The sequence below is a fragment of the Asterias rubens genome, chromosome 15 (assembly GCF_902459465.1).
Source record: "Asterias rubens chromosome 15, eAstRub1.3, whole genome shotgun sequence".
NCBI classification, from domain to species: Eukaryota; Metazoa; Echinodermata; class Asteroidea; order Forcipulatida; family Asteriidae; genus Asterias; species Asterias rubens.
The window spans coordinates 10,501,488-10,528,715 of NC_047076.1; the positions used below are offsets into that span (position 1 = coordinate 10,501,488).

At 40.1% G+C, this 27,228-nt stretch overlaps 1 protein-coding gene across 1 annotated transcript; it reads right to left on the reverse strand.

The window, feature by feature from the left end:
* Positions 1-482: 482 nt before the first annotated feature.
* On the reverse strand, positions 483-26,560 carry LOC117300258 (integrin beta-1-like). Its single transcript, XM_033783989.1, has 24 exons — positions 26,225-26,560; positions 25,589-25,706; positions 23,277-23,392; positions 21,996-22,103; positions 18,865-18,949; positions 17,428-17,559; positions 17,093-17,189; positions 16,878-16,962; positions 16,359-16,445; positions 15,908-15,991; positions 15,663-15,743; positions 14,478-14,573; positions 13,990-14,079; positions 13,627-13,814; positions 13,451-13,535; positions 12,639-12,799; positions 12,265-12,340; positions 11,903-11,984; positions 11,212-11,339; positions 10,672-10,764; positions 10,057-10,186; positions 5,740-5,862; positions 5,084-5,295; positions 483-545 (listed from the first exon to the last, which is right to left on the reverse strand). The coding sequence occupies exons 2-24, from the start codon at positions 25,671-25,673 to the stop codon at positions 483-485; spliced, it is 2,487 nt and encodes an 828-aa protein (XP_033639880.1). The 5' UTR covers positions 25,674-25,706; positions 26,225-26,560.
* Between the last annotated feature and the right edge of the window lie 668 nt (positions 26,561-27,228).

Consider the following 27,228-nt stretch of genomic DNA (forward strand, 5'->3'; position numbering starts at 1 on the left):
TTACAGTAAAGGGTGTTTTATGAATGTATTGTAACTCTTGTATCCTCTGCTCAATGTCGCAGGGTCCCTATAAAAATGTTTCCCTCCAAATAAACACACCCCTACACATACACACCAAAGTAATTGTTTTCCAAACGTCGAAACATGAAACCTTGAAAAGTATGGTCCCTACATCTCTCGGCAAATTGAACCATTTACTTCAGGGCCTCATTTTGTCACCCAAAAATTTCCTAAACTAAATGGGCAACATTTTTACACTGTACTTCTTTTTCTTGGGCTCTCAAATCTGCAAGTTTTAACCCCCAATCCCAACAGTGGGGTCCGTGTAAGTAGTGCTTTATGTCTGTGGTGCACACTGCAATGTGTGATCGGTGTTTGCTGCCACCAAGCGTTCCAAAGTGTCCAGGAAGGTACGGTATAGTGTAGGCCTCTATATTCCATCAGCCTGTCTGCGCTGGGACCGCCCTTAATATGGTCTTCCATTACTTTGCATAGACTGGATTGATGTACTTACTCGTAGAGGGCTTGTACAGAGGATTCACACCCTGTATGATAAAGCAATGATAAAGATTGTCAACAACTGAAATAGTGTTTTTCAATACAGAGAATAATAGTGGTTGCAAGCTGCATAGTCTGAAGGACCTGTTGAATCAACTAGATTTATTGTAACTCTTTGTGTTCAATCAAGTAGATTCTTTTTAATGCCATTTACCATGTGTTTGCAAGATGCTCACCACTTCGAAACAATTCACTATAGTATCATTATTTCTTGCTTGTTATTACTTGCGACTGGTTAACATTATTCCACTCGGGTAGTATAAAAAGCAGGACAGTTCGATTGAAAACTGAGAAGTCTCCTGTTCCGTAAATCTACTCCGGGTCCGGTACTCAGACTCGCCCACGACTAATTCATGTCAAGCTCCTCAGGTATACGGACAGAAAATTCATTCTCAAAAACGCCGCCCGAACCTTGAAGAACAATCCCTACAAAGGAGCTAACATCTACATCACCGATGACGTCACCTCAAGGATCCGGGCAGGCAGAAAATGTCTCAGAGAGGATCATCTCCAATCCATTCGTAATGACTCAAGGGTACAGTTCACCTACATCCCTATGTCCTTCCCCGCAGTAATCTCCTACAAACTGAAAAGCGGTCCGTTCAAGACCTTTCGGCTTGGGGAAGCAACCCCCATCTCCTAGCTTGTAGTACAACCCACGTCAGCTGAGTAGTTTTCTTCTGAGTGTTATCACAAGATTTCTTTAAATTTAATTGTATATTATTTTCACAAATCAATCTTATTGGAATGTACTTGTGTTATTTTCTTGTAAATCAAGTTACCCCATGTTGCTTTATATTGTGGTGCCATTTTGTTCCCTTTGCATTCATCAGTCTGTACACAGTGCATCTTCTTATTCTTAGCTTGATACATGTAATCACCCCATTGTACTTAATCAGTCTGCTTGTCCGTCGTCACCAATTTGAATTCATTTCACACAATGAGTGATAACGAAAGCGCAAGTAGTGACGACAGTAGCTCTGAGCCATTGAATGACACTACTCTTCGTTTCAATGATTGTGGTTTTAACCCGACAATTCTGAATTCAGCGGATCCTAGTCAGCTTTTATTTAACACCTGTGGTGCTCAATACCTGTCAGAAAGACAACTCAGAGATAAAACAAAGGAATTAGAAATTGACTCCTTTTCAATCTTCCACGCCAATATCAGAAGTGTAAACAAAAATTTTGAAGATCTCACCTTTACTCTAAATGAAATACAACATAAGTTCCACATTATCGGTCTTACTGAAACATGGCTCAAAAGCACCCCGCATTCTATGTTATCCATTCCTGGATATAAATGTGAGCACAAAAATAGACCTATGCAAAATGGCGGTGGTGTCATGTTATATGTAAAAGACTCATTGCAATACACCATTCGGCCCGATATTGTTAGTGCTTCAGGATGTTTTGAATCAATTTTTTTAGAAATCGGTACAAATACAAAGAAAACTATTATCATAGGTTTAATTTACAGACCTCCCGGTCTTGCTGTTTCTAACTTTTCCGAAGAAATGGATGAAATTCTTAACAAACTAACGACTGAAAACAAAATCTGCTATATTTTAGGGGATCTCAATATAAACTTACTTAAAAATGATTCCCATAACCCAACTCGCGAGTTTTTGGATATCTTATATTCACACTCCTTTCGCCCCACTGTAGACAAACCAACAAGAATAACGTGCAATTCAGCTACTCTTATTATATTGACAACATTTTCACCAACAGCGTAGACTCTCATCAGGCAGAAATTATTACTTCAGGTCTTAGTGATCATTTGCCAATTGTATTGTTTGGTCCCAGTTTTGTTAAAGTTAAAAACTCAAATATGTTTTATTGGAAACGGGATACCAGAGATCGAAATGTCTCCTTCATGAAACGTGAAATGGACACAATCCAATGGGATGAAATTGTTAATACTGAAGATGTAAATGAATGTTACTCCCGGTTTGTTACACAATTAAATGAAGTGTTTGATAGATATGTTCCATATAAACGATTCAAATGTAAGAAATCCGTGTGCAATCCCTGGATGACCAAGGGTCTGTTGAAATCAATCAGAAGAAAACACAAGTTGTATAAATGCTATCTCCGAAACCCAAATGAATCTAACAAAAGAAAGTATGATAAATACAGAAACAAGTTAACAACTGTAATTAGAGAAGCGAAAAGGATTTATTTCACTGCTTCCTTTGATAAGGAAAAAGGTAATATTAAACAAACATGGAAAATGATCAATAATGTCTTGAACAAAAGAAGTAAGAAGCCGCCCGGTTCTGATTCATTCCTTGTCAATGGTACGACCGTAGACGACCCAAGACACATTGCTGAGCATTTTAACGATTTCTTTACTAATATTGGTCCTAACCTGGCATCAAAGATTCCGGATTCAAGACTAAACCCCACTGATTTTATCGAAGGCGATTATCCTAATTCTCTTTTTATTACCCCTATAACTAAAAGTGAACTTCTGAAGTGTATTGATGGTTTATCGTCTAACAAAAGTCCTGGCCATGATAAATTAGACAGCTATCTTATTAAAAAGACTGGCACCATTATTGCTGGGCCGTTGCTGAAAATATTTAACCTATCGCTGGAGTCAGGAATTGTGCCACATGATTTTAAGAAGGCTAAGGTTATTCCTTTGTATAAAAATGGTGACCCTAAATTAATATGCAACTACCGACCTATTTCTATATTACCATGTCTCTCCAAATTGCTTGAGCGCTTGGTTGCTAATCGTCTTAATACCTTTATAACTAAGTATAATATTCTGCATAACTCCCAGTATGGTTTCCGTGCTAACTTCTCAACCCAAACGGCACTAATAGACCTTGTTGACAAAATCAGTTCGTCTATTGATAAATGTAACCACACTATAGGGTTGTTCTTGGACCTTTCAAAGGCATTCGACACTATTGATCATGTTATCTTACTTTCAAAGCTTGAGAGGTATGGAATTAGGGGAAAGGCCTTGGACTGGTTCAAAAGCTATCTCTCTGATAGGAAACAATTCGTTCATTGGAAAGATTATGACTCTACATCTAAAACTATTAAATGTGGCGTACCTCAAGGTTCAATTCTAGGTCCAATACTCTTTCTCTTATATATAAACGATATCTGTAATTCTTCGAAATTGTTATCCTTTATTCTTTTTGCCGATGACACCAATGTTTTCTTTAGTCATAGTAACTTAAAGGAGGCAGTTTCAGTAATGAACTCAGAACTGCATAAGGTTTCATTGTGGTTTAAATGTAACAAACTATCAATTAATGAAAAGAAAACTTGCTTTATGTTATTTTCAAATATATGTAAAGATGACAACATCAATATTTATATAAACAACTCTAAAATAAGCCAAGTTAATTCTTTTAGATTTCTAGGTGTTATAATTGACAGCAACCTTACATGGAAGTCTCACTGCCAAAAGATTCACACATCAGTTTCCCAAGTTATGGGTGTTCTACGTAAACTTAAAAATATTCTGCCTAGAAATGTGCTTTTCTCTATTTATAATACGCTGGCGTTGCCCCACTTTCAATACGGGATTCTAGCCTGGGGAAATACTCATGCTTCTTACCTGAACAAGCTATTAATCGTACAGAAGAAATCCTTGAGAGTTATAGCCAATTCTAGCTTTAGAGAGCACACTGCACCCCTTTTCAAGCAATTTAAAACACTCGATATTTTTAAACTGTATAAATATCATCTTGGGGTCCTTATGTTTAAGTTTGAATTTAACTTGTTACCAGGTAACATAAGACTCCTCTTTACACGAAATATTGACATCCATCCACATAACACTAGATCAGCTACTAAAATTCATATTGGAAAGGCTCGGACCACTTTATTTATGAAAACAGTCAGACATCAAGGCCCCCTACTCTGGAATCAGCTCACCCCAATACCTTCATTTAGAACTGTGCACAGCTTAAAAAAATACATGAAAAACCTACTTATAACCAGTATCGTCTAAAATGACACCACCTGTAACTACACGCGTACCATGATTATCCATTCCAAATTATCAAGTTTTTGTAATTTCCTAAATAATGTTCTGTTAATTTTCCTTTTTGTTATCAATCTCAATATGTATTTATGGCTGCATAGCAAACAAATTTTTTTCAAAACAGTTTAATTACAAACAATCATTGCTTTGTGTTTTTTTTGCTGTATGCACTATACCTTTCACCGTACCTTAATTTCAATAATCAATATTGTTATTGCTATAAACTATAACCTATTAATTTATATTATAAAGGGTCCAGGCTCTGTACAAGCCTAGGCTTTTTCCTGGTGCCCTCCTCTTATCACTCGTTGTTCTTATTTCTTGTATGTTTCATAATTATTTATAGTGATATTTGGAAATAAAAAAACAAAACAAACAAAACAAATACAAAGCAAGACATAATATCATCAAAGAACACGTGGTGTTGCGCAACCTAATAATTGATACATCTGACAATGCAATGCCTCAGATCCCATAAAGGATGTCTTGTGTGTTTTTGTGGTGTAAATACCTCATCCCAAACAGCAGCTTGTTGTTCTTTCTCAAACCGTGCATACTCTCTCTTGTCGAGTAGATATGTAGCGAGTCTCAGCAGTGACACAAGGATGACCCCGATGAGAACGATGCCGACAACTATCCCAAGAACGAGGAGGAGAATATCCACTGACGAAGCTAACACCACAGTGGGCTGCATGCCGCTCCCATCTCCATTTGGATCACACACTGTAGACAGCAAAATGAGTTCTTAGAAATGAGTTTTTTCAAAGTGCACAGCTCTCTCACACTGGTGTTTGTCAGTAAGTGGCATGTAACTTTTCCCAAACCTTTTCCGACCCCTCCCCACATCGCCACTCCCATACGTGTCTTTATCAATGGTGAAACAAAATTGCATCAGGGAAAAAAAAGTATTTTGGATCAATTGACCAACTCCAATATTGATAAGCACTATATGCTCAAGTCCCATAAAAAACCCACACGGATTTTGAGTCTATGGCTGCCACACTTTTTGGAGACATTAATAATGCTACTCTTTTTACGTTCTCTCTCCGACGGGCTAGAATAGTGAATCTGAATTGTTTGCCTATGATGAATATTAAGTTTAATGTATTGACTGATTGAACAACGCAAAAACACATAATTTCCGGCGTTTTTCAGGTCAGTCTTTACCTCTTGGTTGGTCTTGTAGGTGAACCAACACAGTACCATTGTCCAGGGTCTTGTACACAAAGTTGTAGGATGTTGAGCAGTTGGTGAAGCCACCGGGAAACACGCACAGATTGGACACATTCACTGCATGTATGCATAACGGATACAAGTTTGTTATGCTTTAAATCGGTTTTGATTTACCACAGATTAAACAAAATTAACCACTCCTATTTTTATGAGTAAACATCTTTAAAGAGTAAACCAATAAAAACAAACAATTAATTATTCAAAGAATAAAAGTGACAAAAAACACCAAATCAGCCAACCAAGCAATAAACACCATATAACTGTACAAAGAAATCACCAAAGCACCCAACCAACCAATAAACACCATATAACTGTACAAAGAAATCACCAAAACACCCAACCAACCAATAAATAAACACCATATAACTGTACAAAGAAATCACCAAACCAGCCAAGCAAGCAATAAACACCATATAACTGTACAAAGAAATCACCAAAGCACCCAACCAACCAATAAACACCATATAACTGTACAAAGAAATCACCAAAGCACCCAACCAACCAATAAACACCATATAACTGTACAAAGAAATCACCAAAGCACCCAACCAACCAATAAACACCATATAACTGTACAAAGAAATCACCAAATTAGCCACCAACCAATAACATCATATAACTGTACAAATAAATCACCAAAGCACCCAACCAGCCAATAAACACCATATAACTGTACAAAGAAATCACCAAAACACCCAACCAACCAATAAATAAACACCATATAACTGTACAAAGAAATCACCAAAGCACCCAACCAACCAATAAACACCATATAACTGTACAAAGAAATCACCAAAGCACCCAACCAACCAATAAACACCATAAACACCATATATCTATCTTGGCCTATCCCGTCGTAAACGACGATGAGTTCGGCGTCTGTCACAATCATCAATGTAGCCTTGAGAGCAGATTGAGCACCCTGAGTGGATAGCAGAGCGCCAGGAGGAGCGATCAAGTGCAACAGTCTCCCAGGATGCAACTGGGATGTTGAAAGCAGCCAGGTCTCGCTTTAGGACATCCTTGAAGCGCAGCCTAGGGCGGCCACGGGGACGTGGAGCATCAGCCAGTTCACCATAGAAGATGTCCTTGGGGAGGCGTCCGTCATCCAGTCTGCAGACTTGACCGGTCCAGCGAAGGCGGCGCACTCTCAGCATGGTGAACAAATCAGATTGCAGTGTTCGGAACACGATCATACCAGGAGATGCCAAGTATGGAGCGAAGGCAACGAAAGTGAAATGAGTTCAGGCGACGTTCCTGGCGACTGTACGTCGGCCAAGACTCACTGCAATAAAGTAGAGTACTCAGCACACAAGCCGTGTACACCCGAATCTTCAGGTTGATGGAGAGGTCCCGATTGTCCCACACACGGGAGCGTAGTCGACCGAAGGTGGTTGAAGCCTTCCCTATACGGGTATCAATCTCAGCATCCAGGGAGTTAGAGTTGGCCATTGTGGATCCAAGGTAGCAGAACTTATTTACCACACTTAGTGCTGTTCCATTGATGTAGATGTTTGGCGGAGCTGCAGTCCCCTGGGAGAGAACTACTGTCTTGTTGAGGCTGATCTTCATGCCAAACTCCGAGCATGCTTTGGCAAAGGAGTTGCAGAGATCTTGGAGCTCAGCTTCGGAGTGTGCAACAATAGCAGCGTCATCTGCGTACAGGAGCTCACGAATAAAAACACTTCTGATCTTCGTTCTTGCACGGAGGCGGGAGAGGTTAAAAAACTTCCCAGAGCTGCGGGTGTGAAGCAGTAGTCCTGACGGGTCAGGAAATGCACGCTGCAGTAGTGCAGAGTAGATGCCAAACAGGGTCGGAGCAAGCACACATCCCTGTCTGACGCCTCGGTGAATGGCAAACTTCCTGGATCTTGAACCTTTGTATTGGACTGTGGATTTCATGTCCTCATGAAAACCCATCAAGATAGAATGTAGGGTGTCTGGACAGCCAAGGTGTTTTAGGATCACAAACAGGCCTGACCTACTCACAAGGTCGAATGCTTTTGTCAGATCGATGAACACAACATATAGTGGGCGGTGCTGTTCAACACATTTCTCCTGGATCTGACGAAGAGAGAATACCGCATCGACAGTGGAGCGAGATGTGCGGAAGCCGCATTGACTCTCAGGAAGGATCTTGTTGGCAATGACCTGCAGCCTAGGCAGGAGCACACGCGAGAAGACCTTGCCAGCTAAGCTAAGAAGAGAGATCCCCCTGTAATTGTTGCAGTCTTGTCGATTTCCTTTGTTCTTGTAGAGGGTGATTATGTTAGCATCTTTCAAGTCTTGTGGGATGCAGAGCGTTTTCCAACAAACCGAAATGACATTGTGGAGCTCTACAGCAAGGGTCTCACCTCCCGTTTTGAGCACTTCGGGTGGGATGCCATCTATACCAGGAGACTTGTTGTTTTTTAGCCCAGTGATGGCACGCTTCACTGCATCTAATGTGATGTCACTGTCAAGATCATGAATGGTGGGAATTTTTGGCAGGGAAGTTAATATGGCAGCAGTGTCTACTTCAACATCGCTAGCATACAAGGAACTGTAGTGCTCTGCCCAGCGGTCAAGCTGTGCTGAAGGATCAGTGAGAATTTCGCCACTTGCTGACAGCAGCGGAGAGGACTTCTTAGGAGTAGGGCCGATGGCTTCTTTGATACCTTTGTACATTCCATGAAGGTCACCAGAGTTGGCACACCGTTGAATACGATCACTAAGGCCAGTCCAATAACGACTGAGGGCTATGCGAGTTACACGTTGAACATCAGCCTTTGCAACTCGAAGTTTTGCCTTTAAGGAGCGAGTATTGTGTAAGCAAGCCTTTGCTCTAGCTGTGCGCTTAGCCTTAAGAGCCGGAAGTAGTATGTCAGCACTGTCGCGGAACCAGTCAGGCTGCAGTCATGGGCGATGACCAAAGGCGGTGAGAGCGCTGTCCATGACTGTAGTGTGGAACCTAGACCAAGCATCTTCAGAGTTATTTGGGAATGAGGAAGAGCTGAAATGACCTGTAAGCATCTCCTGAAACTGGGCGACGCGGAGTAAGTCCTTCGTAGCAGCAGTGTCAATTGCAGGTGAAGGTCTTGGCTGAGCTTGGTGGAACCGTTTTGGGAGCATTCTCAGCTTACAGCGAACAAGGGCATGGTCTGTGCAACAATCAGCAGAGTGCATGCTACGGCAATGATTGATGTCCCGTAGCTGTCTCCTTCTAATGATGATGTGATCGAGTTGGTGCCAACGGCGAGAGCGGGGGTGCATCCAGGTGACCTTGGAGCGAGATGAGCCTGCAAAAAACGTACTAGCAATGCACAGGTTGAGACCAGCACAGAGCTCGAGTAGCCGTTGACCATTGTTGTTCATTTTTCCCAGTCCATGAGGTCCCATCACCCCACTCCAAGCATTGCAGTCAGAGCCAATGCGAGCGTTAAAATCCCCAATAAGAGCAATGCTGTCACCAGCTGGGATGCTGAGTAATGTCTCACTGAGCAGTTGGTAGAATTCATCCTTGGACTCTGAGGCAGATGTCAAGGTAGGAGCGTAGGCAGAAATGATGGTGATAAATCCGCTACTGAGACACATCCGCAAGGACATGAGGCGAGGAGAAATGGAAATTGGCTGCTGAAAACACGTGAGCAAGGAATTTTTCACTGCAAAGCCAACCCCATGCATAGGTCTCTCGCTGTCTGGGTAGCCACTCCAAAAGAAGGTGAAATTATCCTCCCGGATTGAGCCACTACCAGTGAGCCACGTCTCACTGAGGGCAGAAACACTGATGCCTAGTCGAGTGAGTTCAAGGTCAATGATTGCCGACTTCCTTGGGGAAGAAGATTGCGAGCTTGTACGAATATTAAGAGAACGTACATTCCAACAAGCTAAAACTAGGGAGGCAGTAGCAGGATGTCGACCCGGATGCGCCTGCCTGGAACGCATACCTTGCCGAGCAACGAGGGCCCCTAAATTGGACGACCCCCGAATTGCCGGTAACTGAATCTGAGTAGGTTGTACCATCATGATTGTGAGGCGCCGAGCGCCAGGGCAAACCAACCAACCAATAAACACCATATAACTGTACAAAGAAATCTAACAAAATGGACATCATTTACATTCCAAGCAAGGAAACTTTGTTTTAAAAAAAAAAACATCAAGTTTGTACACAATTTGCCGTTGGAGGGACAACGTATCTGAGAGGCAGAGTTTCCTACCACACTGGTCATCCTCTAAAATACATTTTACTCAACTCATAATATAACGACTTACCATTGGGCAGCTCGCTGTCAATGACAACGACCACCTTGCACTTATCACATTCCTCCGGCGAGATGACATCGCTACCGAAGATTTTACACTCCACACAGGGGCGGTAAGAAGAACATTTACCGAAGCAGGTCTGGGGGAAAATCACGGCCAAAAACATGGGTCAAGATATGAACTAGCTTGAACATCAGACGTCACTAGTAATGTGAGACTTTCAAGTCTCTAGGTGGCGGCAGACATCGCGTAAAAATGCTAATTAATTAAAACAAAAATAACCTTGATATGAAAGTTCATATAAGGACCGAGAAAATGTTCTTCATGAGAAAATGTTGTCTAAAATGCTGGAAATAGTCTCTGTACAACCTTCTCAATCACTATTGTGCCCTCTCTTGCAACGAAGACAGAACTATTTATGTAAATGACATGCACAATACATAAACCAATATGTATCTGTTGATTTCACTCAAACAGTACCACACAAATTGATTAAGTTTTAATAGCTTAGTTTGGGACACTGTTCAATGAGAACTTCATTAATGAAAATAAACACTTTACTGCAAATAAATGTTGATTTAAATCTGTATAATGAAGAATGTTTTAGATTTGGAGTGAACTAACCTTGCATAGTTCACAGGTGGAACCTTTAAATGCTGAGTTTGCATCGCATTTGCAGCGGTTGCATTCACATACCCCGTTGGCGTTACACAACAGCTGCAAATAGATTGAGGTAAACTGTTACTGTACAATCAAGTCCTCTTCTCATTTGCGAGACAGGCAATGTTTGACTGAGACGTATTTGGTTGACGACACGTGATTATACAACGTATAATGCATAAAAAAAGTTTTTCACTGGAACAGGTTCAATTTTGTAAATTTTTTTTTTTTTCTACTGAGAAACAACACTTACATTTATAACTGATTCGCATAGGGAATAAAGAATATTAATTTTGTTTTTAACCTAAACACCGATATAAGACACTGCTCTAGAATGGCAAGGGTCGTGGGTTTGAATCCCACGTGAGTAATATGCCTGTGTTATTTTTTTACAGGACTCGGACAAATAACTGTTTTTTAACCTAGGCTGTAAAAAGGCCTATGTGGCAAATGTCTAAGCTTTGTAAATATTTAAGTTTGCTGGCCTATGAATAAGAAACGTACCCCATTTGAAGCCACACATCCAGCGGTTGATATGGAGCAGTCGCATGCGTCACCACTGAAGCCTGGTTTGCATTTACAAACACTGCGTCTGCTCTTCTCATCGCATACACACTGGCCTCGGACTGCCCCTGTGAATATTATAACAAATTGAAAAATATGCACAATTCACAAAGTAAAAGCTTTCTTAAAGGACCTTAAAGGCAGTGGACACTATTGGTAATTACTTAAAATAATTATTAGCATAAAACCTTTCTTGGTGACGAGTAATGAGGAGAGGTTGATGGTATAAAACATTGTGAGAAATGGCTCCCTCTGAAGTGCCATAGTTTTTGAGAAAGAAGTAATTTTCCACGAATTTGATTTTGAGACCTCAGATTTAGAACTTGCAGTCTCAAAATCTACCATCTAAACGCACGCAACTTCGTGTGACAAGGGTGTTTTTTTCTTTCATTATTATCTCGCACTTCGATGACCGGTTGAGCTCAAATTTTCACAGGTTAGCTATTTTATGCATATGTTGAGATACACCAACTGTGAAGGCTAGTCATTGACAATTACCAATAGTGTTCACTGCCTTTAAGAAGAAGAAAATACAAAACACCAAACAATGGCAGATTCGATTACATAGCATGGCAAAACTAGTTATAAGGTCGTTTAATCACAACTGAAGTAATAAGCGTCCTTGATTTACCTCCACATAGTTCCCCATTGTAACGCTCACATGAGAAGTTGTCACACTCACAGAACCGTCCAGATATCACCTCTTTTTTGTCCTAAGAGTTAGGGAACAAGAATCCAAGAACTTCCTTTTAAGTATTTTGAAATAGGGGGGATGGGGTCGTTTCGTCGGACATTTCTTTAATGACCACCTGTATAGAGGATTTTGTTTAGCGTGTGAAACAAACAAAAAACCGAGGCTTAGGCTACGACTTAGCTCTGACCAAAGGTTTAGCTTAGGCTTAGGCTGCATTTTATGTAATGTCTGCCACTTGAAATATTGTTGTTAAATTAACTGTTTTCTATAACCGTGGAAAACAAAACAAAAGTATTTACCATTCTTTCGAAACACGCACATTCCCCGCATATACATTCACCTCGTCCAGAACACGCAATGGACGAGTTACTGCTCCTGTTGATGGAGAGAAAATAAATAACAGTAAACTAGACAATGTGTGCAAATTTGAGACTTTGGGACGCTAGGTGGCAGCAGACTAGTTTTTAAACATAAGCTAAACAGGCGGCGCCCAGGAGCAAGTTTGAGTGAGGCACTGTAGTCGACCATTGGTTGATTTTGTCTGGTTACCTCCTGGGTACCAGGCAAAATCAACCAATGGCCTCACTCGAACTTGCTCCAGGGCGGGCTACGTGACGTCACTTTCCAACCTATTTAGACTTGTGCAGTCCTAACATCAATACAAAACACTTACGCTCTACACGATGCCACGTTCTTATACTTGTCTCTGAATAATACCTCAGTGTCCTCACCGCTGCTACACTCACAGAGTTTACCGTAACGCCCTGCGTCACACACACACTGCCCGCAAGACAACGTACCGTTTCCATTGGAACAATAGTCGCTGTTAGCAATCTGTGCACCAAAACAAATTAACAAACAAATAACACAAAACTATCAAAAAAATAATAATAATAATTTGGAGGGCTAATCATCCTTACTTGCAGCTAGAGCTGAATGGCGAAGGACGCAGCTACAATGTGTTCGAGAAGCAGGCATGCAAGGGCGCCTTCAGCTGCCAGCCATATCAACCCATTATAGATTGAAAGTGTTTGATTTTTCCCGAGGGAGGAAAACCGGATAGTCTGGAAAAACCCTCGTGGCACAGCAGAGAACCAACGCACAACTCTACTCACACATGGCCCTGGCCGGGAATCGAACCAAGGTCACCTTGGTGAGAGGTGAGCGCTTTACGCACAAGCCAACCGTGCCACCAAATAAACAATGATTCAAGACTAACCAACACGTTAATCAACAACAATCGTTTTTTAGTTTTGCTCAGTGCACAGCATAGACAGTCAATTAAGCCCCAAAAAATAATTTAAAAAACCCAATCGATTGTTTGGTCAAATTTAAGTTCTATTTTTCTTATTTTTTTTCTTCTAAACACACTCCTACTAAAAACTTAGAAAATCACAACCATTTTTTTTAAAGAATTTTCTTACCCCCCCCCCAAAAAAAAAATAATAATAAAAATCGGATAAAAATAAAGTCTTGTGATCTTACCGACAAATCTTCGCAATCACAGCTGCATATCACTTCTACTGCAACCTCTAAAACTTCATCAAAGCCAATCGGTCCGATGGTGAAACTGAAGTAGGAAAACAATTTGGTAGGATAGCTTAAACATTCCTATTCATCCTCTGAACCACTCAAGCTTCAACGTTTTGATGTGTGTTTACCTTTGCTCTGTATTGTCATGGCAACTGGTAGCTTCCACTGTGACGTCAAAGCTGACAGTCTCATCTAGTTTGAGACCCATGCACACTTTCGACCCGGGGTTGGGTGCCTCGTTCAGACAGTGAGATGTGTAGGTCACAGCTAGGTTTTCCGGAGCATTGTCGGAGATTTCCACCTTGGAGGTTATTTTCTGATATTATGAAAAGATGAAATCAATATTGAGCTCATAGTCAGCTCACATTGGATGAACAAAGGGCGAGTACAAACAATTAAAAGGGAAAGTAAAATTATGGTAATTTTGACATCTGTTCAATGCATAGCACTATATTTCATTAATAAAATCAGCCTTGGATTTCTAAACTCACAGCATAGTTGTCCTTGATCAAGTCAACCACGTTAGACGAGTCAGCGTACAATACACCAACCGTCGATCCCTCAACGAAATTTGTGAGGGCCTAAAAACAAAAAAACAAAACAAAACAAAACTAAACACAAATTATTAAATAATAATAACAGAAACAAAAACACAAATCAGCAGTTGTAATAGAAAGAAAAACACACTTGTTGTACAAATCTGTGTCTGACTTTTCAGATGCCTAATAAAAGAATGCAGGCCTGAAGTATTTTGATATTTGAGTTAGAAAAAACTGTCAAAAACTATGTTATTTCAGAGAGAGCCGTTTCTCACCCGGTTTATAATATCAACAGCTCTCCATTGCCCAGTACCAACTGACCAAGTAGGCCCCCTATGATGTTATGCCAACAATTATTTCCTGCAACTATCGCTTCGATAATGTCCAAAGCTTTTAAGGTGATTCCATCAAACTGGGCACGGAAGTCTGGGTGCACTTACCTCGTACACATCAATATGATCAACAGTTACTGCGAAAATAGGAATGACGTTGTGCTCTCTCATGCGTATGCTCAAACGCCCAAATGACGGATAATCCTTTTGCAAAAAAACACACAAATTGGAGACATATTAAATATTACAACAAAGACTTCAATTCAGATCCAAATCTCAAACAATAATACTAAAGTTTCATTAATAATTAAAGGAACACGTTGCCTTGGATCGGGCGAGTTGGTCTATAACTGAGCGTTTGTAACCGTTTTTTTAATAAAATGCATATGGTTGGAAAGATGTTTTAAAAGTAGAATACAATTATCCACACAAGTTTGCCTCGAAATTGCGTGGTTTTCCTTTTACTGTGCGAACTAACACGGTCGGCCATTTATGGGAGTAAAAAATTTGACTCCCATAAATGACCGACCATGTTAGGTAAAAAGAAAACTGTGCACTTTCGAGGCGTGTTTGTGTGGATCATTGTATCCTACTTTTACATCTTTCTACCCATATGCATTTTATTAAAAAACAGTTACAATCGCTAAACAAAGACCAACCCGTCTGACCCAAGGCAACGTGCTCCTTTAAGAACTATGTGTCCTATGCATCTGGGTTGAAAGTGTTATGAAACAGGGCGTGATCCTCCATAGCTAGCTAGCTGAGAGTACCCAAAGTTAGCATAGACATCTGACGTCACGCATTGCCGAGGCTTATGAATAACGCTAGACATCTGATGTCACGCGTTGCCGTAGACTTGATGGCTCCCCGATCGGGGAGCCATCAGTTCGTGCGAGAGCAGTGAGTTCGCGCGAGAGCAGTGTTGTCGGGGGAGCACTATCTCAGCGCGTGGGGCCGATTTAACGACTTGTCCACAAGTCTAGCGTTGCCGAGGCTTATGAATAACGCTAGACATCTGACTTTAGCTAGGTCAATCCCAGTCCCTAATCACCTATACGTTCATTTCACTTACACATTGCATGCTAAATGCAGACGACCGAAAGTGCAGCTTAAAAAGATCACCTTTGACCAATCAAAACCCAGATATGGAAAGCTTACATCACTGCCCGTTTATCCAATGACTCCACCGTATCCAAATGAAACCACTTGTTCTGTCAAGCCAATACCTGTCTTTATCAGACAAAGACAGGGACCAGTCTAACCTAAAATAAAGTATTTATTTCAAAAACTTACAAACTCGTTGGCCCTGTCGTTAAAGCCCGTCTCACTGTTAAGATGACATTCTCCATCATTTGGAACCGTAATCCCAAGTAACTGAAAAAGAAAATTACAGACAATGGTGTAAAAAGTCATCCTTTACAAAAACTATGTAACTGGCCTCAACTTTAACAGTTTGGAATATTTCTGTGGACATTGGTATTTGATATTAAAAATTGTTTGGGGATAAAATAAAACAAAAATAAATGAGCACCACTTACTTTTCCGTCACCAGCAATGTGAACAATATCGTCGCTTGTGTAAATAATGATGTGTCTTGCTTTAGGCAGCCAACCGATCAAATCCTTTCAAACAAAAATAAGATTGTAACACAATAAGACATTTTGAAGGTCAGCGTGCTCTTTGTGCAGTGGCCCCCATGGGAAGTATGCGTTTTGTTTCCTCCATGGTTTACCAATTTCATCGGGGCGTAATTTTAAAGAGCCGCTCCAAGGCACTGGACATGTTTGGTAGTGTCAAAGACCTTGTCTTCTCACTTGCTGATCGCAATATATATGCACAAAATAACAAACCTGTGAACATTTGAATTCAATTGGTCGTCAAAGAAAAAAACACCCTTGGCGCACAAGTTGTGTGCTTTCAGATGCTTGAATTCAAGACCTCAGCTGAGGGTCGTCCAATCATAACTTTTGAGCTGCTGACGTTACTTACTTTGCATACTGTGATCTGCATGAGGGCATCAAGTCCGGCCTCAGGGGAGTCTATGTTTCTGGAGACTATAGTCTCTCTTACTTTTTCCTGAAAACCAGGAAAATAAACATGTTAACAAACTTGTAATGTAGCTAGGAGCGAGGACACTCATTTGGATGGTTTTGGTACTTATTGAACGACACAAAATACAAACGTACCATGGCAGAAGGCTTCCCTGAAGTGAGGTGCTGTAGGTTTAAGGAATTAGTAAAACAATTTCACAGAAGTTGTCGTTTCATGTACAACGGCTATTGATCGACTCTAATTTGCTTTCTGAAGAAGATGTTCAAATGGAATAACGTAGGGGCTAAAGGGACAAGAGGTGACAGCAAACCAGCGAGTAATGTCAGACCATTTTACATGGTTCTGACATGCGTATTGCATAAAGTACGGTAAGTACCCATTAGAGTGGCATTGAGAGCTCTGGCACCTAGTCTGCTGCCACCTAGCGTCCCCGAATTTACTAAAATACTTTCCTACCGAAAACAAGCTCGTGTCCACGTCCAAAGGAAGATGGTTTATGAAGTTGTAAGTCGGTTGGCAACCTGGGCACGGTTCCAAAATACTAAGAAGTAAAAAAATGATTAATTCGCAGTTTAGTTCAAAATATAAAAACTAAAATATTCAACAATTTTCATAGTTGGTATGGTTACCCTTTACTTTGATAAAAACAAGAAATTAAATCCAACACTTACCTACTAGGAGTAGTATTTGTAAATGGTGATAATGTTTTCTCGACAAAAGAGCCAAAACCAAGTCGGAAATTTCGCGTAATTTCCCCCATCTCCGTTGCTGAAAAACAAGATAACTCAATTAAATAAGTCTTACTAACCAAAAACTTTTAAACACGACTCTTTTCCAAGTCATGGCTCCATATGTTGGAAACACCAAACAAAATGTACACTGCTTAAAACCACAGAGCCCAAGCCAATGCAAGGTTTGCGAAAAGCCACGTATAAATAGATTAGGGTCAAACTGACTCAAAGCGGGGTCAAGTCACATTTGATTTCGATTTAGGGTCAAGGCGTACCTATTGTATCGGCTAACTCCTTAAGGTTGTCTAAATCATCCCACATTGACCTGCTTAAATCCATGACGTAATAGAGGTCCACCGGGTAATCCCTGGCCTGACGCACAGACACACTCAGATTCACACTTTCACCTGTAAGGTGACGGGGAGAAATAAAACAATAAGATAAATTTCAGTTAAAGGAACACGTTGCCTTGGATCGGTCTAGTTGGTCTTTGAAAATCGTTTGTATTCATTTGTTATAAAATGCATATACGATTAGAAAGATATTTTAAAAGTAGATGTAATGATCCACAAACATCACTCGAAATTGCGTGGTTTTCCTTTTACCTCTTCGACAAACACGGTCGGCCATTTATGGGAGTCAGATTTTTGACTCCCTAAATGGCCGACCGTGTTAGTTCGCAAAGTAAAAGGAAAACCACGCAATTTCGAGGCAAATGTGTGTGGATCATTGTATTCTACTTTTAAAACATTTTTCTAACCATATGCATTTTAAAACAAACGGTTACAAGCGCTTTTCAAAGCCCAACTTGACCGATCCAAGGCAACGTGTTCCTTTAAAGGCCCTGGATATTATTGGTTATTGCTTAAAATAATTGGTAATTGCCCAAAATAATTGTAAGCATGTTAATTGTATCATACATTGTGAGGTAAAGGCTCCCTCTAAATATAACATCGTTATTTCTCACTAAAATATTTGAATTTGATTTTGAGGCCTTAGAAATTAATTTTTTAAGGTCTCGAATTCAAGCATCTGAAAGAAGGACACAACTTAGTGTGGTGACAAGGGTGTTTCTTCAAGGATGTATAGGTTGCAGGTGTGTGGTGCTGGGGTACTTCTAGAAACCTTGTGGAAGAAGTGCTGGGGACTCTAATTATTATAATGCGCTCTACTACTCTTGATATTTAACAGGTTTGATTGAGGTACTTGCACCATAATATTTAATACATTGAAATAAATCCCAATTAAAATGATGCTTATAGAACGAGGTTGCACCTATTATAGTTGCGATAACGTAACCCTCCTCCCGACGGCCGTTAGTGTTAGTTCTTGAATTTTGCCTTTGAATGATTCCATGGCGAAATTGGGACAATTAATTTTGTTTAGCATGTTTAGGATTAGGCCACTGGTGGGCAGATACACTAGAGTCGAATTGACCCTCTCACTGAACCGCATAATTCATGCTCCGACCTGGCTCGCTCAGAGCAGAACCGAGTGGCATCAACTCAAAGTCAGATTCTCCATGAAGTTGAATTAATGAAGGTATAATTCCAGGTTATGGCTTATTAATGTTCCGCCCCAACTTGATAATCGTCCCAACTATAGTTGGGCCTGGTCCCAACTTGAGTGTTAAAGTTGGGGCGTTCCAACTAGTTGGGACGTCCCAACTAGTTGGGACGATTATCAAGTTGGGACGGAACACTAATACATACCAGGTCGTAGTTTCAGTCTGATTTTCTGAGGTGCAACTTGGACAGGATCGCCTAGAACTTCATCAGCATCTCTTAGCTCCTCATTCTACAACAGATAAATGAACAATATTAGTGAATTCATGGTCGGGTACAGTACAAATGACAAGTATCGATAAAATCTTTCCGGTAGTGAAATATTGAAAAAAACCATAAAAGGTGCATGAAGACGTCACACTCGTCAAAATTCCCTCTTAAACCATGGAGCATAATTTATTGCTCCATGCTTAAACTTAGTTAAGTAAGAGTCAAAAGGTCAAAAAGAGCCCTCACATGGGTGCGTTTGTTTAGCTTCCCTGAGTCGACCCCGGTGTGTGGCGTTTTTTTTCTTCCAGGACGAACATACATGTGCAAAAAATTACCCACGTTCATCCTGGATAAAAAAAAACGCCACACACCGGGGTCGACCCAGGGAAGTTAAACAAACGCACCACTGTCACAAGTCTGAGGCCAAACAGCGCCCTCTGCGTGGCCAAACAGCGCGGCTTATTTCGGGCGGTGTGTTCTTGGATGCTTGAGAACGAGACGGATCGCTGTTCTTGTTTCATCCGCTCAAACGACGATGTGATAAAAGCGCCACGAAAAGAGGTTCGGTACTGGTCATGTGACAACGTGGTTCGTCAGTTAAATAGGATGTTTTTTATCAGTTGGAAACCCGACAGTAGAAAAGAGACCACACTGTCCTTATTTTCTTTTGGATGACTTTTAACTTTCAACTTATCAACTTTAACAATCTATTTGAGAGTCTTTAATGTTTTTACCCATACACCGATGTGTATGAGAGTCACTTGCATCTAATTTACTTATTCTATTGATGTTGTGCTGCCATTTTGTAAAGTGTTGTTCTCGAAACCCCCCGATGAGAGGTGGTGTGTGATCTTGTTCCGAGTGAATCATTCTCGGGTCATGTTTTAAGCAACCTTCTACAATCAGTACATTTTCAAGAAAACTTAAACACTACTTGCTAGATACTTATCTGTAATGCCATCAAACTCTAATGGTGTTCTTTTTAATCGTTTGCTTTGTTTGGTCTCAGCTGTCAGCTTGTGTATACCTGTGTGTCTGTGTCTCTCAAATAGGGAATACTTTGGTACACTAGTAGTAATCGGCGTCTTACTTCACGAAAGCATATTCCTTATAACCCTATAATTCATGACTTTAATAGTACGAGTCCATTTAATGATGACTCGCCTTTGTGTTGTTTGTAGGCCTACACCTATCGTCTGACCATGTTGTCCCTTGTCTTTGTCTTTGTTTGTGTTCCTTAGTATCATGTTTGTCTGTCAATAGGTTAGGGCACAAAAGCATTTTGCTTAACCTTACACCTAAATGTTGTCTTTAAATTACTACTTGTTTATTTATTTATTTTTTTGAAGTATTGTGTACCTAATCATACCTCATACTATATTGCTTGTTTTAATTTTGACATAAATGTACGCTATTGTATTATTGTTTTGTATGACAGCATTGAAATAAATGTACTGAATAATAATGTTGTCATCGTTCAGGCGTGAGAAACAGCCAAAGATACTACAAAAGGAACAGCTATACGGGCCAACACACCGCCCGAACTCAGCCACAACATAGCGCCCTCATGGATAAACAGCGCACTTATTGAGGCCAACCAGCGCCCTCACTGAAGCCAAACAGCGCCCCACTCACGCGAAACAGCGCCCTCACTGACGCCAAACAGCGCCCCCACTCAGGCGAAACCACAGACATAAAGAACCTATAGACGGACACTACCTATGGAAATCAACGTCCAGATACCGTAATTGTGACGGCACCAGACTATACCCATAAAGGCCGGTGTGGCGATTTCAACTTTCCGCTGTGTTCAGTTTTCCGAATGACCAAATACGGTAGCATTACGTCATGCGATGCCTGCGCACAGCAAGCGAAAGTAGTCCATTTTTAGTGCCGTATTGAGTCGTCCGTTACCCTCCGGTATAAGCTGTCATGGCGGCGTCCACGAGTCGAGTACAACTAGCGGCAAACGCGTGGATCGTATGAGTTGTTTTATATGCAAGCAGAGTGTGACCTGCCTAAAGTTTTACCCATGAATACATGTAAAGATGGGGCAAGAGATTATGTGACTACACAGAAAAGAATCGTAATATAAACAATTTGGGGTTACTGCTGAGAGAACTACAGTACTCGCCAGGGTACTCGCGGCGGTATCTAACAGGTCACCCGGAAAACTGAACACGCCGGAAAGCTAAAACCGTTCGAACAAAGTGTAAATGTCACGTGCTGACGGCAAAAAGTCACGTGCTGACGGCAACGCACAGAAAATGTACACGGGAGTTATTCTATTCTATATCTATGGTGTGTACATGTGCATTCGACGCGAGCGTACGCAACCCGGAGTTTAGACTGGATTTCCCGGAATAGGGGTTGTAAACATGACATTTTACAGCTCAACCTCAACGCCCAACATTTGCAAACAGTCATATGGATTATTTATGAAGTGTTGTCCTACATAATCAGGCTACAATCCCGCATCGGGTCATCATCTCATGCAAATTTATAAAATATAATTAAGACAGTGCGGGCACTCTGCCTCAAGGTTACCCAAAACGTATACTAAAAGCCGCCCTCGGTTTAAGAAAGTACAAAATTACAGTTTGGCGCCCCCACTGTCCGTCTATAGGTTCTTTATGTCTGTGGGCGAATCATAGCCTGAATGTCTGACGTCATTCTTCGAGGCTCGTTTAGTCTAGAAACAGTGCCCCTCTGAGGCCAAACAGCGCCCTCACTGAGGCGGCCAAAGAAATCAAATCATACCAAATCTGTTCTTGTCCATAAAACGTTACGTCAGCGTCCCTTTCGCGTCATGCAACGAGTTTAACCGAGTCCAGGGCCAAAATTTCATAGAGCTGCTTATGCCAAAAATATTGCTCAACATTTTGTTTGCTAAGCACAACTAAGCAGGATACCAGGTACATTTTAAAAAAATATGTAAAATGACATTATACGCCGGTAACCTAATTCTGGTAAGCATTATTTTGTTTGGGCTTGGCAATATTTTGTATGCTTAAGCAGTTTTGAAGTTGGGATTGGTCTTTAATTCATAACAAATGAATCTTACAAACCTCTTCTATGATGACGCTGCTGACTGGATAGGTAATATTCAGGCATGTTTTGTTGATTAAGTTCTGAATTAGATCACACCTTAGAAAGCCAGTGTCTTCCGTAAACCCCTGAAAATAATCGTCAAAGTGCTATAAGTGTGGCGAGTCAAAAGTTTATATAAATTTACTTTTTGACACTACAGCTCGTGTTCCACCCAGTTATAGTTTTACAAGAACTTCAGCAAATACTAAAACAATATTTTGATAAGTACATGTATATGAAAAACAGCCTGATCCATCTTTTAGACACCATACCATGGATCGAGAAAGTAAAATGACACGAGAGGGATTTATTTGAAACTTGCAATGAAAACATAAAAGTATTAAGGAAACAAGATGTAGACCACAAAATAGAATACAGTTTTTAATAATTACAACTAACTACTTCCATTTTGAATCTGCTGTATCGAAAATCCTAGATCGAACAGGACATGACGTCTTAGTGACCATGACAGGAAGGCGCGACTTTTTAAGTGGCTGCATGGTTTGACACTTGATGGGTTTCAAGTTAGTAGGACCATAATTTGCTTGCTTGTATTTTGAAGTTGATACATCTCCTTATTCTCTTCTAGCTATCCAAACTAGAGTACTCGTATTAATATAAAGTCTCTACTACCATGCCACATGTGGGAATAAGTAACCAACTAACCTGCTGTACGCACCAGCCACACTATGGTGGAATAAGTAACCAACTATTGGCCATCAACCACTGGGAATAAGTAACCAACCTGCTGTGTGCACCAGCCACATAATGGATCACGTAAACAACACCTGTTATGTGTACCAGAATAAGTAACCAACTAAACACTAACCTGTTGTGCGCACCAGTCACACGTTTGAATAAGTAACCAACTAAACACTAACCTGTTGTGCGCACCAGTCACACGTTTGAATAAGTAACCAATCAAACACTATACTGTTGTGCGCACCAGTGACATGTTTGAATAAGTAACCAACTAAACACACCTGTTGTGCGCACCAGTTACATGTTTGAATAAGTAACCAACTAAACAGACCTGTTGTGCGCACCAGTCACATGTTTGATTAAGTAACCAACTAAACACACCTGTTGTGCGCACCAGTCACATGTTTGAATAAGTAACCAACTGAACACACCTGTTGTGCGCACCAGTCACATTGTTTGAATAAGTAACCAACTAAGCACTAACCTGTTGTGCGCAACAATCACATAGTAAACATGACATTTATATAGCGCCATTTTTGAATAAGTAACCAACTAACCTGCTGTGTGCACCAGCCACATGAGGGATCAATGGCAGTACAGTCCCCGCACGTCCTCCCCCCAGAGCATACATTATCTTCCAATTCAGACGGCTCTTGGGGTACTGTATCCGTTACTGCAAAACAATTTAATTATTCAAACCACGTCTTCCAATTCCCATGTCTTCGAATTCCCTTATAAACGGAACAGCTGTGGAGTGTTATTATGCGCAGAGGGTACAATAAATTATGATAGATTTGCAGAGCACACAATAATCCTTCCTTACCCGTGGTTATAAACAAAAAATACCGTGAACGTAGCATATGGAGCAATAATGACATCAGAGTGTGGGTTCCAATTCTGGTCTTGACAATTATTTGGCAAGACAAAACAATTATATAATAGTTTAAACGATGTTTCTCATGACCCAGAAGTAGTGGGTACCCGTAAGGGAATCGTATTTGTATTTGTTTTTGTATTGTATTTGCACACATTATTTCATTGCTGCCCTTCATGTACACTTACACATTTTACAAAGTTTGATGATTAGATTCAAATTATGAGTAGTTTACAGTATTACTTAGTATCTTAGGATATCAAAGTTTACAATGATTTAGATAGTTATATATTAGGAAGCTTTTAAAGTATGACAACAACTAGGTTAGGGTGAAGCAGAGGCTTTTGTGCCGCTTTTGTGCCTTAACCTTGGACAGAAAAACAACATAAAATACTATACAGAAGAAAGAAAACACAAGACAGACTAGACAAACAGAATACACGACACTATTTGCAAAACACATTACATAAATTGCGAATGTGTGCCAAGCCTAGTTGTGGGGAGCCAAGTTGGACCATTTCATGAATAATCTTTCTTTCCAACCGTGTGCCAGTACTTCCCCCGATAAATCAATTTCCCACTTCCTTGCCCGTCGAGAAAGAGAGCAAGAGACACGGAACAACTATTCTATAATTAATCGTAAAGCAATTATATTATATACAACAGTTTTGTTGTCATTGTACCATTTCTGGTATAGTTCTACGTAATGCTTTGGCACGGTGTGAAAATGTGCCTTTGTTATACAAACGTTTATGGCAAGCCATAATTATGCCCAATAATTCGATAAACACTGTTTATCACCGATAAACACTGTTTATCGCCGATAAACACAGTTTTCGACCGATAGACACTGTTTTTCGGAGATAAACAGTGTTTATCGTGTTCATCTGTGATAAACAGTGTTTATCGAATTATTGGGCATATGGCTTGATAAACATAGTTTTTCGGTAAACAGTGTTTATCGAAAAACTCTGTTTATCAGTTGATAAACACAGTTTTTCTCGCTAAACATTGTTTATCAACTGATAAACACTGTTTATTGAATTGTTGGGCATCTGGCGTCGGCGTAAAACTGTGTTTATCGACCGATAAACACTGTTTTTCGATAAACATTTATCATTTGATAAACAGTGTTTATCGAAAAACTCTGCTTATCACCTCGAAAAACTCTGTTTATCGCTTGTTAAACATAGTTTTTCGATTAACAGTGTTTATCAGTTGATAAACGGTGTTTATCAGTTGATAAACGTTGTTTATCGAAAAACTCTGTTTATCACCTCGAAAAACAGTGTTTATCGGTCGAAAAACAGTGTTTAACGGCGATAAACAGTGTTTAACGGCGATAAACAGTGTTTATCGGTGATAAACAGTGTTAATCGAATTATTGGGCATATGGCTTGCCATACACGTTCGCATTGGATTACTCAGTGTGGGATATTTTAGGTGTTTTTTTTTTATTGTGCTGAAGGTTGTGTTGACATTCAACTGTAACGTTCACTCAACTGTAAACAGCATCTACACCTTCATTTAAATTTGGAAGTGAATCGTGGGGTCCGATTGCTTAACTCGTATAGTACATTATCGCCATGAACCCAGAAGAAGAACGCTACGAGAGCGCGAATGTTTGATACGATTTCTGCCATGAGTCATTTTAAGAGCTGTTGATACCATAATACACTGTGAGAAACGGCTACATCTGAAGTTACGTGTAGTTTTTGACATTATGTCAAAATCACCCAGATATTGAGGGAGGGGTCCTGAACCGTATTAGGGTCAGTGTTACCCTGAATGACCCCTGAACCGTTTCAGGGTCAGTGTTACCCTGAACACTGACCCTGAAACGGTTCAGGACCCCTCCCTGTGAATAGGAACATGAGGTCATGAACAATATTTGGCAGTTTTCTTACGATTACGCAATTAGGTCCAGATTTTGTGCACGTGATCATCATGCACCAATCGCAGTCTTTGTATTGATAACAATTTGACTCGACTAACCTTGTGAGCAACACTGTGATGACAGAAGAACGAGAACCACAAGAGCGGAAAACCGAGTTTGTCTTTGCTGAGTTTGGCCATCCATCTTTTGGTCTAGAAAGTTCTTTTGCTAAAGGTTCTGATAGACAAAACATGACGAGGAAATAAATAAGCAAAGTATCTGTTACATGGTGTTGTTGTTATGCTAGTGCGTGTGTTTGTTTTTCTGTTGGTGTTGGTACGGTGCTGATGTTCGTGCCCAAATTTTCACATGTATGTTGTTAGACATGCGCAAGACTTGCACAGTCTATAATGATACGCCATTGGGCTATATATATATATATATACACTATTGGACAATTTTTAGCCATAACAGCTTACCTGGTAACGAGCAATGGAGAGATGTTGATAGTGTAAAACATTGTGAGATTTCGATAGTGTAAAACATTGTGAGAAACGGCTCCCTCTCAAGTAACATATTTTTTGAGGAAGAGGTTAATTCTTAATAATAAAATACCGAACATCCGTAGCCTTTATGATTATAGGCATTTGACAGCAAAACTGACAAATTGAGTCCAAATTAATATTCACAGATTTGTCACTTTATGCTTGTTGGGATACACCAAGTGAAATTAGTGGTCTTTGACAATACCATACCTCCGTGAAATGAGATCGCACCGTGACGTTCAGCAGTCTCCACCCGGGTCTTCCCGTCACTTTCCACCTGTGTAAATGCCTTCCGGGATTCTCGGTCCTTCTGGACGATTCTCGTACAATTCTGAAACACACCAGCTTATTCCCAAACTACAAGGAACAATACAGTTTAGACAAAAATAATGTAAATCCTTCGTCTGTTTTGGTCCACTCAACTTGTGAGCTGTGCCCTAATGACAAAACACTTCCGATAATGTGCGTGATTTTTTTAACAATACGGATTCAACTCTACAAGGAAATGACAAAATAGAAGTTTGTTGGCTCCCTTTCCGCAGACATTTTATGTATTGAGTTGAATACTACAATAATATTGGATACCACTCAACTGTGACGGTTACAAAACATTATTTTTCAATAATTTTTTTTGTTGTGTGCAGATATCCCCACACTGTGGGAGCTGACCGTGATACGGCAGGAATGCATATACAACCAGAGGGATATTCCATTTACATTATAGAGGAAAACACTCTATTCATTTTACAAAGTTGCGGAAAGCAAAAAACAGGAAAGAACGATATATCAATTGATATTATTTTTGTTAAGTCACACAGAACTTATGGTAACAAAACCACACCACATTGGAGTGAAATGTTTCTCAAATTGATTTTATATTATCGAAAGCCGCTATAGGATTCAAACCAAAAGTGTGTATTGCCATGACAGTGCATACCAAACGTAGACATTCCATTTAGATAAAAATTGATTGTAAATTCTCCTCGTCCCAACCACCGTCCCACCCACAAAGGGGAGGAGAGATATCTGAAACCTTCCCTTTTATTGGATACATTTTTTTTATTACCAATTATCAACAAAATTAAATCCGCAGTTTGTTTTCAATTAAATTAACTTTATTTCCGATCCGTACACAAAATAAAAGAAAGATATGTAATAATAATAATAATAATAATAATAATAATAATAATAATAATAATAATAATAATAATAAT

What these genes read in the sequence shown, in the direction of transcription:
- LOC117300258 (XM_033783989.1), bottom strand. Translation starts at nt 25,673, where the DNA reads ATGGATGGCCAAACTCAGCAAAGACAAACTCGGTTTTCCGCTCTTGTG. An exon ending in GTGGCTGGTGCACACAGCAG is followed by an intron (nt 22,104 to 23,276) that starts GTTAGTTGGTTA and finishes GATTATTTTCAG; the next exon opens with GGGTTTACGGAAGACACTGG. An exon ending in CCACCTGTGAACTATGCAAG is followed by an intron (nt 10,187 to 10,671) that starts GTTAGTTCACTC and finishes ATTTTCCCCCAG; the next exon opens with ACCTGCTTCGGTAAATGTTC.